This window comes from Anser anser, assembly GCF_964211835.1.
Source record: "Anser anser genome assembly, chromosome: 25".
NCBI lineage: Eukaryota > Metazoa > Chordata > Aves > Anseriformes > Anatidae > Anser > Anser anser.
This window is the reverse complement of record NC_139746.1, coordinates 679,736-691,533: the sequence shown is the minus strand read 5'-3', so window position 1 is coordinate 691,533 and position 11,798 is coordinate 679,736. Positions and strand designations below refer to the sequence as shown.

The following is an 11,798-nucleotide window of genomic DNA, read 5'->3' as shown; positions in this document are numbered from 1 at the left end:
CCCCGGCTGTTCGTGCTGCCCCCAGGCACAGAGCTGGCAGGGGACGGGGCTGCAGGATGCTGGCTCCTGTGCCCAGCAGGGACAGAGACGGGGACACAGCGGGTGCCAGGGCAGCTCCTCCATCACCGCCAGCTCCCGGCCGGTCGCACCTCGGTGGCCGCACCCTGCACCCACAAGCCGCCCGCGGGCACGCGTTGCCTCCGAGCCCCGGGGTGTGCTTCCAGGGCTGGGGTGCGGGGGTGGGGGATCCTGGGGGGCTGAGCTGCCTGGGGAGGCCTCGCAGCAGCCCTGAGCCGCCGCTCACCAGCCGCTGATGGCCCCCCCGGCAGTCAGGGCCTGACCACAGCTCCCGGCTGCGCCGCGTGGCTGGGAGACAAAAAGGCTTTTGGCTGGGATTGGCAAAGGCACCAGGAGCCCTGCTGGAGCCCAAGGGCTGCGGGAGGCACGAGAGGCTTTCGGAGCCAGTGGCAGGGCAGGGCTGCCGGGGGGGTCGGGTCCCCCACGGCCACGGAGCCCCAGCCCCGGTGGGGCTCTGGCCGCAAACCCTGGGCACAGCGGGGCCGCAGCGGGCTCCCAGCTGAGCTCTGGGCCGGCTCCAGCACCGACGTCCACGGGGCCCCAGCGGGCGCCTCCGCTCGCTCTGCCCAGCGCTGGAGCTGGTGGCCCCAGGGGAGCAGGGTCACCCCTCGGGGGACGTCCTCCGGCTGAGGGGCCGGCTGGGTGCTGGGTGAGTCAATGAATAAAGTCAGCGCCTAAATAAAGCCTGGTAATGAATGTGTAATTTTCCATTGATAGTCGAATATCTACAGGGACGCAGCGCTTCCATCTCGGCTGCTATTTTTTGTCATGTAGTAATGCGTCTGCAAAGATAATTGCACTGTTCCCTCAATAGCAGAGGCAGGAAAAGGCAGCGAGAGCCCCTGCTTGCTTCTCTGCTGCGAAGAACAAGCCTGCGCCTCGCACCAGCTGCCGCCGCTCCGCACCCGGCCTTTCGGCTACCAGAGGGGCTGTGAGGAGGCACTGGCAGGGCTGGCACGGTGTTTTTGGGGGTGTTTACCCACCTTGATGGAGTTTGTCCAGACCGATCACCGCACCGCAGGCGGTGCACGGCCCCCCGAGGCCCCCAGCCCCGGCACAGAGGCAGTACCCGCGGTGTGGGGAGGTGGGCTGGGAGCCACGCAGCGGCAGTGCTCTTGAAACAGAAAACAATTAAGTATGAGGCCTTTATTGAGTTACGTATGGACATGAATAATGCAATTGGAGCACCAGTTCCCGGGAGGGCCGCAGCTGAAATTGAATTTCTTTCTGTGCGCTCTGCACCCTCGGAGCAGCCCCGCTGCTGGGCTGGGCCGGGGGGGCCGGGGCCTTGCTGCTGTCCCTGGGGGCTCCCCGCAGCTGGGGGGGGGACACGGGGCTCTGCTTCCCAGCCTCCAGCAGATGGTAGCACACTGTCGGCTCCGCCAGGCGCGTCCCCAGCCCTGTCTGTCCCCAGCCCCTGCCGCTGTCCCCAGCCGGACATCCCTCACCCGCTGCGCCGTGCCCAGGCCTTGCTGGATGCCGCTCGCCTCCAGCACCCTCCAGCCCTGCCCGAGGGACCCCCGCCCGCCTCACCAACCCTCGCCTCTCCCTGTGACCCCCGTCACGCTGCTCGGGGAAGGCAGCTCTGGAACCCGAGATGGGACCCCGCGGCTCCCCCACCGCCTGCAGCCGCAGGGAGCCGCATTGTTCCAGCCCCACGGAGGAGGCAGGAGGGGAAAGGGTCCCTGTCCAGCCTTGCTCTGCGCAGTGCTGCCTGGCGGTCCAGAGCTTGCTTTGGAGGCACTGAAAAATTGTTTTCTCCTGGCCTGCAAGCGTTTGTTCTCTGCCCACTTCTGGTCGTGGGCTGGCACCTCCCTCTGCGCACAGTGGCTGTGGCACCGCAGCGCTGGAAGCGAGCGCTGGACCCGAGCCCTGTACCGGAGCAGGGCTGGCTGCCAGCACGGGTGCCCAGGCACAGCTCACATCCCCGCCGCGTGCCCCGGTGCCAGCTCCTGCCGTGCGCACGGGGCCCTCCCGCTGCCCCTCCGCTGAGACCCGGGGCGCTCGAGCTCTCCGTGGCTTTGCCCATCGCTGCTGCCCTGCTCTTGCCCCAGCCCCGCACCAGGACCAGGCGAGCTCAGCGCAGCAGCTCAGCACCCTGCTCCCCCTCCGCACCCCAGGGACCTCTGGCCCCGAGCCAAGTGTGCGGGCAGGGCTGGCCCAGCTCCAGCGCTCTTTGTTATCTCCGGGGAACTCAACCATTTCTGCACCTTATTTACCTCCTGTTGCACATGGGTGGAGTAAAGGTAAACACCAGCCTTTGTTCACCATCTCCCTTTCCCTTGAGCTTCCTCATCCTCTCCCTGTCTTTCTCCACCCTCTGCTCCCCAGCCAGACCCTGGACTGGACGCCGTGCAGTGCCAACCCCTGGTCCAGCCGTAACGCTGCCGCCCCCCCTCCTCAGTGAGATGTCTCAGCCCAGCCCCACTCCTGCACCCCCACACCCTGCTTGCCACATCCCTGCGGCTTCTCCCAGATTTGTGCCGAGCTCCCCATCCTCAGGTGAAGGCCTGCGCTTTGCCAGTGCCACTGCTCCCCACCGGGCAGGGCGATGCCCCGAGGAGCCCTGAAGCTGCGGTGCCTGCCCTGCAGGGAGCACCCCCGGGGTGCTGGGAGAGGCCTCGCATGGGGGCGGAGGGTCCAGCAGAGACACCGGGCAGTGCAGAAAGCGGAGAGCAGCCAGGGAGGGGACGGCTGTTCTCCCAGCCCCGGGGCACCTTCTCCCTCCCTGCCTCTCCCAGGTGCAGCCAGAGCAGGCTGCCGGCCCTTGCTGGGCTCGGCGCATCCTTCTCTTTTCATCAGCTCGGAGGCAGGATGCGGAGGGAGCCGAGACCTCCCACCTCTCGCACAGTGCTTGGCTGCAGCAACCTGCACTGAGTGAGATCACCAAGCCGGGCCTTCGTTTCTGGTGATTACATCGAGCCCTTTGCTGCCGTGGGCTGTTCGCGAGGAGAACGGAGCCTTCCCCGCAGCCTGGCGGCACCCCGGGGCAGGCAGCCGGGAGGAACAAACGCTGTCCCCGTCCTGCCTGGAGCACCGCCGTCCCCAAGGCTACAAATCCACGGGGTGCCCGTTCTGGGGCTGGTCACCGTGGTCTGAAGGTCGCCCGCCCGCTCGGCTGCTCTGGGCCCGCAGCGATGCTCCCTGCCTCCCCTGACGTTTCTGTCGCCCCCGGCGCCCCCAGCACCACCAGGCCGCGTCCTGCCCAGCGCCCCCCCGCCAGGTGCCAGCCAAACGCGAGCGGTGCGGCGCTGCCTCCCCTGCGCCTCCCCCCACGGCATTGAAGCACTTGATGCTCTCAGCGGGTCCTTGAGCTCTGAGCTCCCTGGAGAGCTCTTGGCTTTGTTCGGCGCTTCGACGAGCTCGAGAGCTCGGGGGGGGAGCGCGCGGCGCCGCCGGGGGGCTCCGTCCGCGGGGGGCTCCTGGCTCGGCCCAGGGCGGAGGGGAGCCGGGGGCACGGCGGGGCTGCTGCGCTCCGCTCCCGGCGCTGCTGCCGGGGGGTTCCGGGGGTCCCGCCCCGGTCCCGACGTCCCCGCGGGCACACGGCGAGAGGGTCCCGGCGGCCGGGCCGCTGGGGGTCCCGCTCCCCGGACCGGAGGCGGCCGGGGGCCGGAGTGGGGACCGGTCCCGGGTCGGCCCCGCCGCCCGCCCCCTGCGGGCTGACCCCTGCCCGCCGCGGCCCCGCGCAGCGGCCCGGGGGGGCCCGGCGCGGCGCGGGGAAAAGCGGGGGCGCCGCGCTCGGAGGAATACGGCGGCGGCGCGGCGGGGAGCGCGGGGCCGCCCCGGCCCTATAAAAGCGCGTCCGCGCCCGGCGGGCTGCGGCGGCGGCGGCGGCTCCGGTCCAGGTGCGGCGGCTCCGGTAACGGTGAACGGCAACTTCCCGGTGGGGCGGGTGTCCCGTCCCGTCCCGTCCCGTCCCGTCCCGTCCCGTCCCGTCCCGTCCCGGCGGCTCCGCCGTGCGCTGCGGGGTCCGGCGGGTCCCGGTGCGTCCCGGTGCGTCCCGGTGCCCGTCGGCGCGGCGGCTCCCTCCCCATCCCCGTCCCCACCCCCGGGCTGCCGGGCGCCGGGCGCGGTGTTCCGCGGCGCGGCCGGTTCCCCCCCGGCCCTCTCGTCCCCGTTCCTCCCCTGGGACTGGCGGGTCCCGGTGCCCCCGGTGCGGCCGGATCCTTCCCCAGCCTCGTCCCCGGCGCGCACCGGGCTGGCGGCTCCCGGCGTGCCGGTGCCCGGCCCCCGGTGACGGCGCTTCCCATCGGGTCTCTTCCAGCCCCGCACCCGGCGGCGACATGTGGCTCCTGGAGCGGCTGCGCGGCGTGGCGGAGAACGGCGGCTCCCGGGGCGCGGGGCCCGAGGAGTCCCCGCGGGGTTCCCGCTACAGCAACGTCCTCACCCCCGACAAGATCCCCGACTTCTTCATCCCGCCCAAGCTGAGCGCGGCGCCTGCTGAGGCCGAGGGCTCCGAGCCCCCTGCGCCACCAGCCCTGGGTCCCTCCGCCTCAGAGCAGGACCTGGCGGGGCGCAAGCCCCCGCGCAGCCCCCGGCCGCCCAGCCGGCCCCGGCCGAAGGCGACCGGCCGGCACATCATCCAGATCGAGAGCGCCGAGGACTGGACGGCTGAGGGGGGCTTCGGCACCAACGCGGACCCGCAGGCGCAGACGGCCATGTCGCTGCCCTACGTGCCCAAGGCACAGACCTCCTACGGCTTCGCCACGCTGGTGGAGAGCCCCCACACGCGGCGCAAAGAATCGCTCTTCCACAGTGAGCACAGCAGCCTCTGCCCCTCGCCGGCCACCTCCCCCAGCGCCCAGCGCAGGGCCAAGCTCAATGGTGAGAGTGGGTCCCGGGCGCCCGCCGACCTGGGGGCAGCCCTCATGCACCCCGGCCGCTACTTCAGCGGCGGCGAGAGCGACACGTGCTCCTCGGCCGAGTCCTCGCCCTTTGGCTCCCCGCTGCTCTCCCGCTCCGTCTCCCTGCTGAAGATCTTCAGCCAGGAGAGCCAGTCCAAGGTCATCAAGCTGAAGCACTCGGTGGCCCGCAACAGCTCGCTGTCCACCGACGACAGCTCCGCCGACACCAGCCCCAGCGCCCAGCGCCGTGCCAGGAGCGCCCCGGCAGGGGGGCAGCCGCCGGCAGCCCCAGACCTGCCGCAGGGCCGACACCGCGAGCACAGCCTGCGCCTCAGCCGGGGCGGCAGCCTGCGCCTGGCCGCCGACTACGACCCCTCCAATGCCCGGCTCCGCGTGCGGCTCGTCTCCGCCGAGGACCTCTACGATGCCCTGGTCGACGTGCGCAGCATCAACTGCTGCGTCTCGCTGTGCCTCAACCCCGGGAAGCTGCAGAAGCAGCGCAGCACCATCGTCAAGAACAGCCGCAACCCCAGCTTCAACGAGGACTTCTTCTTCGATGGGCTGGGCCCTGGCCATGTCAGGAAGCTGTCCCTGAAGCTGAAGGTGGTCAACAAGGGCAGCAGCCTGAAGCGGGACACGCTGCTGGGCGAGAAGGAGCTCCCGCTCACCACCCTCCTGGCCGGCCTGTAGGCAGCCCCGGAGGGAGCTCGCCCATGGGGCTGGGGCGTGGGAGGGCTGGGGCCAGCACTGGCCCCTCTGGAGGAGGGTTCAGAGGGGCCCCCCCAGAGGAGGGCCGGGGTCGTGGCGGGTCTCGGGTACGGAGGGCCGGGTCCCCGGGAGCGGTCCCACCATGGGGCGCTGCCAGCGTCAGCCCTCCCGCGGCAGCCGCAGCCTCTCCCCTCTGTCCCCTCCCAGCTCCGCGCCCGGGGCTGCGGCTCCTGGTGCCCAGCGGGAGCCACCGGCCCTGTCCCCGTCGGGAAGGATGGATGTCACCTGCTGGGCTCTTCCCTGCCTGGGTTCTGCGGTCTCCAGCTGGCCAGCACGCAGGTTGGAGGTGGGTAGATCCCTGTAGCGTACTCATTGCCACTTCCCTCAGCTCCCAGAGCGAGGTGATGGCGTGGATCTCGACTTTAATTTAAAAGTCAAGTTTGTAGTCTTGGAGACTGCAGGGAAAATACTGCAGAGGTGACCCAAGAACCAGTCTGGGGGCCCTGGGAGGCAGCCCAGGGGCTGACTGGGGCCCGTGGTCTTTCTGAGCCTTTCCTGGCCCCTTCCCGGGCCTGCGCAGGGCACGCGGGTTGTCTCTGCCCAACACCCGCAGCCTCAGGGGATGCCTCCCTGCCTTGAGCGATGCCGTCCGCTGCTGACCCCCCCGTGGGTGACAGCTCCAGGAGCTTTAGGGGCATTTGGGTCTGCCCAAACCCAGGCAGGGGCTGCCAGGGGCTGGCGCTGCTGCGGGGGGGGGGGGTCCCAGCACCTCCCGCCCCGGGCACACGGGTGGGCACGGGTACTGGGCCGGTGTCCCAGCAGACGCTGAGCACCGGTGTCTGTGCACCCGGGTGGCACTGGGGAAGGGCGGCAGGCGGAGGCACAGGCTCCCTTCCCCTTTGCTGCCCACCCACCTGTGGGTTCTTGGGGGCTTGTGAGTGTCTGCACCCCCCCGGCAGGGGGAGATGCAGCCCTGGGGGGACCCAGAAGCGTCCGTGCTGGCTCTGCAGCTCTCCCTGGGGGAGTGGGCACCCCCACCGCTGCCCCCACCCCGTCCTGTCCCACCCAGCCGGAGACACTGGGAGGGGGAAAGGCAGGTTGGGGTTTCTGCGGGTGGGTAAAACAGCCACCTCGTTGTTGTTGGTGTGGTGTTGCCTATCGCATTGGGTCCCTGCATGTTTTCGTGGAAGGGAGCAGAAATAGCAGCGCTCCTCTGCCCCGTCCCAGCACGCGTGGACACACGCACACATGTGTCCCTCTGTGTTAACCTCTGTCGGTGGCGGTTGATGTTCCTTCCTTGTCCTTTGCAGCAGATGGCAGATTTCAGTGTTGGCTATTTATATCTGAGGCTGATCTTTCCCAGCGTGTTTTACTTCTGTCTGTAAATATGTTCCAGGTACGCGAGGCATGGTTCTGATAGCGTGATGTTTGCATGTCGGGGGGATTTGGGGTGACCGTGGCTGTTTATCGAGCTTGTGGATGAAAACAAACCGTGCAGGACGTGAGGAGCAGGAGCAGTCCTGTCGCAGGGGATTTCCCACCTGCTGCTTCCTACCCCAGCGCCGCCCAAGGGGCGCCTGCCCCCACCCTCCCTCCTGCCCCGCGGGGCCTGGGCTCAGCCGGGGGGCGAGCAGGGGGCTGTGAGGGCTGGGATGGGACCTGGGGGGAACCTCCTGCACCGGGGCCGGTGGGGACCCCAGGGCACCGTGAGGCACTGCTGGGGGCACGGGGCACCCGGGGGCTGGGGACAGGACCAGTGCGAAGGTTTTGGTGCCCATGAAGGGCTGGGGGGTGCCACAGCCCCCCCCTCGGCAGAGCTGTGCTGTGGGCCTTTGGCTCTGGGGAGGGGGGAGGCTGAGAGCAGGGCCCAGGACTGCTCCTCGGCTTGGGGCTGGCCCCAGGGGGAGACCCAAGGGCCCGGTGGCTGGTGCCATCCCCCTTGCCTGTCGCGGGGCTGCCTCGCCAGAGCCAGCAGAGCGTGGTGCTGAGCCCCGGGGTGCGCCGCGCATTGCCGTGCCAGGTGGGTGGATGTGGGGCCAGGAGTGTGGCACGGCGGGGTCCTTCCTCCCTGTAGCTCTTTTCTAATGTTCCTGCTTTGATATTTCTGTGGCTGGATTTAATGACGCATTTTCTGGAGTGAAAAAAATATATTAATACCTGAATGGAATGTTTGTTTACAGATGACTTCCCCTTTTTAGTGCAATAAAGGTATTTCTAAACCAGATGCGGGTGGTACCCCAGCTCCTGGTGTTCCCTTGCTTTCCATGTTTGCAGCTGCTGGGCGGTTCCAGGGCTGAGCCGCCGGCACCACCTCGGGCCCGTGCCAGGCCCCCGGTGACGGGGAGCGGTGGGGAAGCAGGGCAGGGCCCCGGCAGTGCCCCAGCCATGCAGCAGCGACCTCTCCTTGTGACGCTGCCGCTCCCCACCAGCTCTGCCCTGTGGAGCCGCAGGTGCTTTGGGGACCCCCCAACATGCCTGGGCAGCAGCGGGAGCAGTCCCGCAGGGAGGATGTGCCGATGGGGAGCCCCCACTCTTGTCCCCACCCGTGCCATGGGGGTGCCGATGGCAGTATCACGGGGGCAGCCACTTCTCTCCCCGCGGCCGTGCCTCCCCCCGAGCCCCTCGGCCTGGGCTGGGCACGCAGCACTGTTTCGCTGGGGCTGTCCCGGCACCAGCCCCATGGCAGCGCCGAGGTGGAAGCCCCCGTGCCGGGCTCGTGGCTCCGCAGCCCTGCTCTGTGTCCTTCACAGCGCAGCCCCCAGCCCCTTCCCCGCCCTGCGCCGGGGCTGCCCCTCGGGGAGCCCCCCGCCCAGCCGCGTGTGCCCAGCAGACTTTCCTGCTTATTTTTTCCCCTGCCTTCCATCTCCAAATCTGCTTTTAACCAGAGGCCGTGAGAGAAAAGAGGGAGGTTTGTCTGTTACCTAAATGCCATTTTTCTAATTTCCACCATTCTAATAATTTGTCATTTTTAGTAGAAATAAAGAATAGGAGCACTACACAGATCCGCCCTCTCTCCTCCGGCCCCCACAGAGCAGAGAAAGCAGCACGGCAAGAGCATGGCAGGTGCCAGGAAATTTAAGTAGTTCTTTTTCTAGAGGTGTAAAAGCTACAGCAGTCAGCAATAAAAGGCGGCTGATTAAGTTAGTCTGAGCTAGATGTGGATGGGTCAGCCTCAAAACACCAGAAATCCTGGAAAGTATTCAACATGCAAAGCAAACAGTCAGAGGGGCGCAGGGGGACGTCTTGTGGGGGAAGATTTAGCTCTGAATTAGTAATCGAGTTGTGAGGGAGAGAAACGCGGCTTCCAGCAGCCGGGGCTGGCCCCGAGCTGGGATCGGGCTCCGGGCTCTGTGCTGGAGGCTGCCGGGGGCCGAGGGGGGGCCCAGGGGTGGGCAGGGGGGTGCTGGGGCCGATGCTCTGGGCCCTTGGCCGGGGTGAGGCTGAGCCGAGCCCCGGCGATCGCTTTTCTCCTGCAGGTGTTTGGGTGCTGTCGGGGCTGGGGGAGCCCCAGGTGCCGCCGGGCAGCCCCGCAGCCCCCACCCTGCTCCGATGCAGCTGCTGATTTACCATCTGGGTCAAAAAACCCAACCAACCAACCAAAAAAACCACACACAAAAAACACAAAACACAGAAAACCAAACCCCAAAGCTTCTTCCCGTTGCTTGGCAACCCCTCGGCCGCCCGGTCCCGCTGCGGGGGCTGCGGCGCTGCCCCGGCCCCACCGGGGTCGCTCCCAGGCTCCGCGCTGCCGGTGCGGGACCGGCACCGTCCCGGGGGGCCGCAGGCGCGGGGCACGGCGCAGCCCCCCCGGGGCACGGCCCGGCTGCAGGCGAGCATCGGCCTCCCTGCGGCACGCACGCTCCTCGTCTTATTGCAGGCATCCGTCTTCATGGCAGCGCGCCTGCGGCGGGGCGGGGAGGAGAGGCTCCCGCCGCTACCGGGAGGAGAACGGAGGGTACTTGGATCCCGCACAGCCTCGCAGCCGCGGCAGGCCAGAGACAAAGCCAGAGGCGAGCTGCCCGCGGGGTCCCACCCGTCCCTGAGGCAGAGCGGGCACCTCCGACCCCGGGGACACGGACACGGACGCTCGGCAGGGCCGAGCCGCGGCTCCGTTCGGCCCCGCGGCGCTGGGAGGCCTCACGAGAGCCAGCACGGGAGCAGCAGCCCCTGGGGTGTCCCCGGGGCTGGCAGCGCTGCCGGTGCCACCGGCTCACGCTCGGGTGATTTTGCTGTTCCGGGTGATCTTTGCTCTCGCGCTTTGAGGCTGGCAGCCTGACAAGCAGCTGGGGCCGGGGGATGGATCCTGCCCCAGGAAGGCAGGGAGCAGACAGGAGGTGCCGCCTTGGGCTCCCCACCTCCCCTGGCTACGTGGGCTGGGGGAGCCCGGGATGAACACGAGCACGGGGCTCGGACCCGGGACCTGGAGACGCAGAGCTGCGGGACAGGCGAAGCCCCAGAGGCTGTGCTCAGGGAGAACGCATCCCCTGGGAGGCAAAGGGAAAAGGAAAGCACCGTGGCTGCTCTGCGGTGCAAGGGATTTCTCCTGGCCTCTCCTCTCTGTCTCTAGTGACCTCCTCTTTTCCAGCTGCCTGCTGGAGTTTTAAAGGCTGCCTCTGAAATGTTTGCAGCATGCCCAAAGCATCAAGTGGGCCCAGGTGGGAGGGAAAAAAATGGCATAAACAAAGCAGACGGGAGGATTCGTTAAACGCCAGCAGCTGCTGGCAAACACTTTAATATCAGTGCAGACAGGCACCGATCGATACAGCGATTTGGGGCCGCTGGCTGATCTCCACGCGGTGCCCGCAGCCTCTGCCAGCGTTACAGCTCCGCTGTGGGGTGCAGGTGGGGGCCTGGAGCTGGGGGGGGGCACCCGGTGCTGAGGGGGGCCGGGCCCGCAGTGCCTAGCAGGGACGAGCTGCCCCGGGGGCCAGCAGAGCCTGGCTCTCCCCCCACATTTCGGGCAGGGGGACGCATCTCCCGCCGCAGGTTCCTCGTGGGCCGGCGGCCGCCCCGTAGGTGCCGGGGCCGGGAGCCGGGAGCGGGGCCGCATCCGCCCGGCGGTGCGGGCAGTGCCCGGGGCCCGTGGTGGCCGCGCTGCCAAGAGCTCGTCCGGCACTGCCATGGCGATGGAGAGAGCGGCGCCCGCTGCCAGGCGGCAGGGCAGGGGGGGCTGGGAGCCGCGGGCAGCGCTGGCCCCGGGGGGTGCCGCGGCCGCACCGGGGTAGCGCTGCGGGGGGCGAGCGGGCAGCCCCCAGACCCCCCCGCACGCTCGTGGCGGCCCGGGGGCCGATGAGCTCGTCCCGGCCGTGAGCCGGCGGGGCAGAGGCGGCTGCATCCCCTCACCGCACCGTGCTGAAGCCCTCAGCGCCCCGCGCAGCCAGGACGAAGCCAGAGGTGGCACCGGGCGACGCGTGAATGTACAGCATACGTGTATTCGAACCCTCGGCTCTCACCGCTGCCAGGTTATAATTAATTCCTATTTGCGGCTCGGTCCAATTTCCTTCACGCAGCTCCCAATTCAATCCAATTGCCATATGAGATTTCTGTAATCGCTAATCTTATCAGGCCCATCAGTGTGAAGTGAGAACGCTGCAATTAGCAGGACCAGGAGCAGGGCGGAGTGGAGCAGCAGGTGATGTGCTGCTCAGCGAGTATTTATTTCACCTGTGCCAGGGGAAAGACGGTGCTGGGCCAAGCGTGTGCTGGGGCTGTCCCTTGGCCCCTGGCCCGAGCTGTGAACGATGTTAGCCAGGGGAACGGGCTCAGCCCTCCCAGCTCCACCGCTGGGAGGCACGGCTGCTCCTGCCTCGCTTCTCACCCCGCCTGGGTCCCCGAGTCCCAAAGGGGAAACTGAGGCCCAGCAGCGATGCAGAGGAGTGCTGAGATGCCAGCCGTGGCAGGCAGAGCCTGTGGTTGAGGCACCAAGTGCTGCTGGGCTCCTCCAAGGGGCCTAGCACGGCTCTGGCCACCCTCTGGAAGCACAGCGCCGAGACACCGGTGAGGAGCCAAGAAACGCGAAATTGGTGCTGGCGGAGTGTCCTTAAACAGAGCTGCCTGTGCCGCTGTTTGTCACAACAGTAGGAGTTAAAGACGAAGTGTCAGCCTGGATTCTGGATTTCCTGGCTCTGCTTGCTGGTGCCTCAGCCCCGCTCCCTTTCCCAGCCCGGC

The 11,798-nt window shown here is 68.2% G+C and overlaps 1 protein-coding gene across 1 annotated transcript; it reads left to right on the top strand.

Annotated features, from left to right (window-relative positions):
* Positions 1-4,361: 4,361 nt before the first annotated feature.
* C2CD4C (C2 calcium dependent domain containing 4C) lies at positions 4,362-7,852 on the top strand (the record flags this gene model as incomplete). The annotated part of the gene is made up of 1 exon (XM_083810580.1): positions 4,362-7,852. The coding sequence occupies one exon, from the start codon at positions 4,362-4,364 to the stop codon at positions 5,610-5,612; it is 1,251 nt and encodes a 416-aa protein (XP_083666706.1). The 3' UTR covers positions 5,613-7,852.
* Between the last annotated feature and the right edge of the window lie 3,946 nt (positions 7,853-11,798).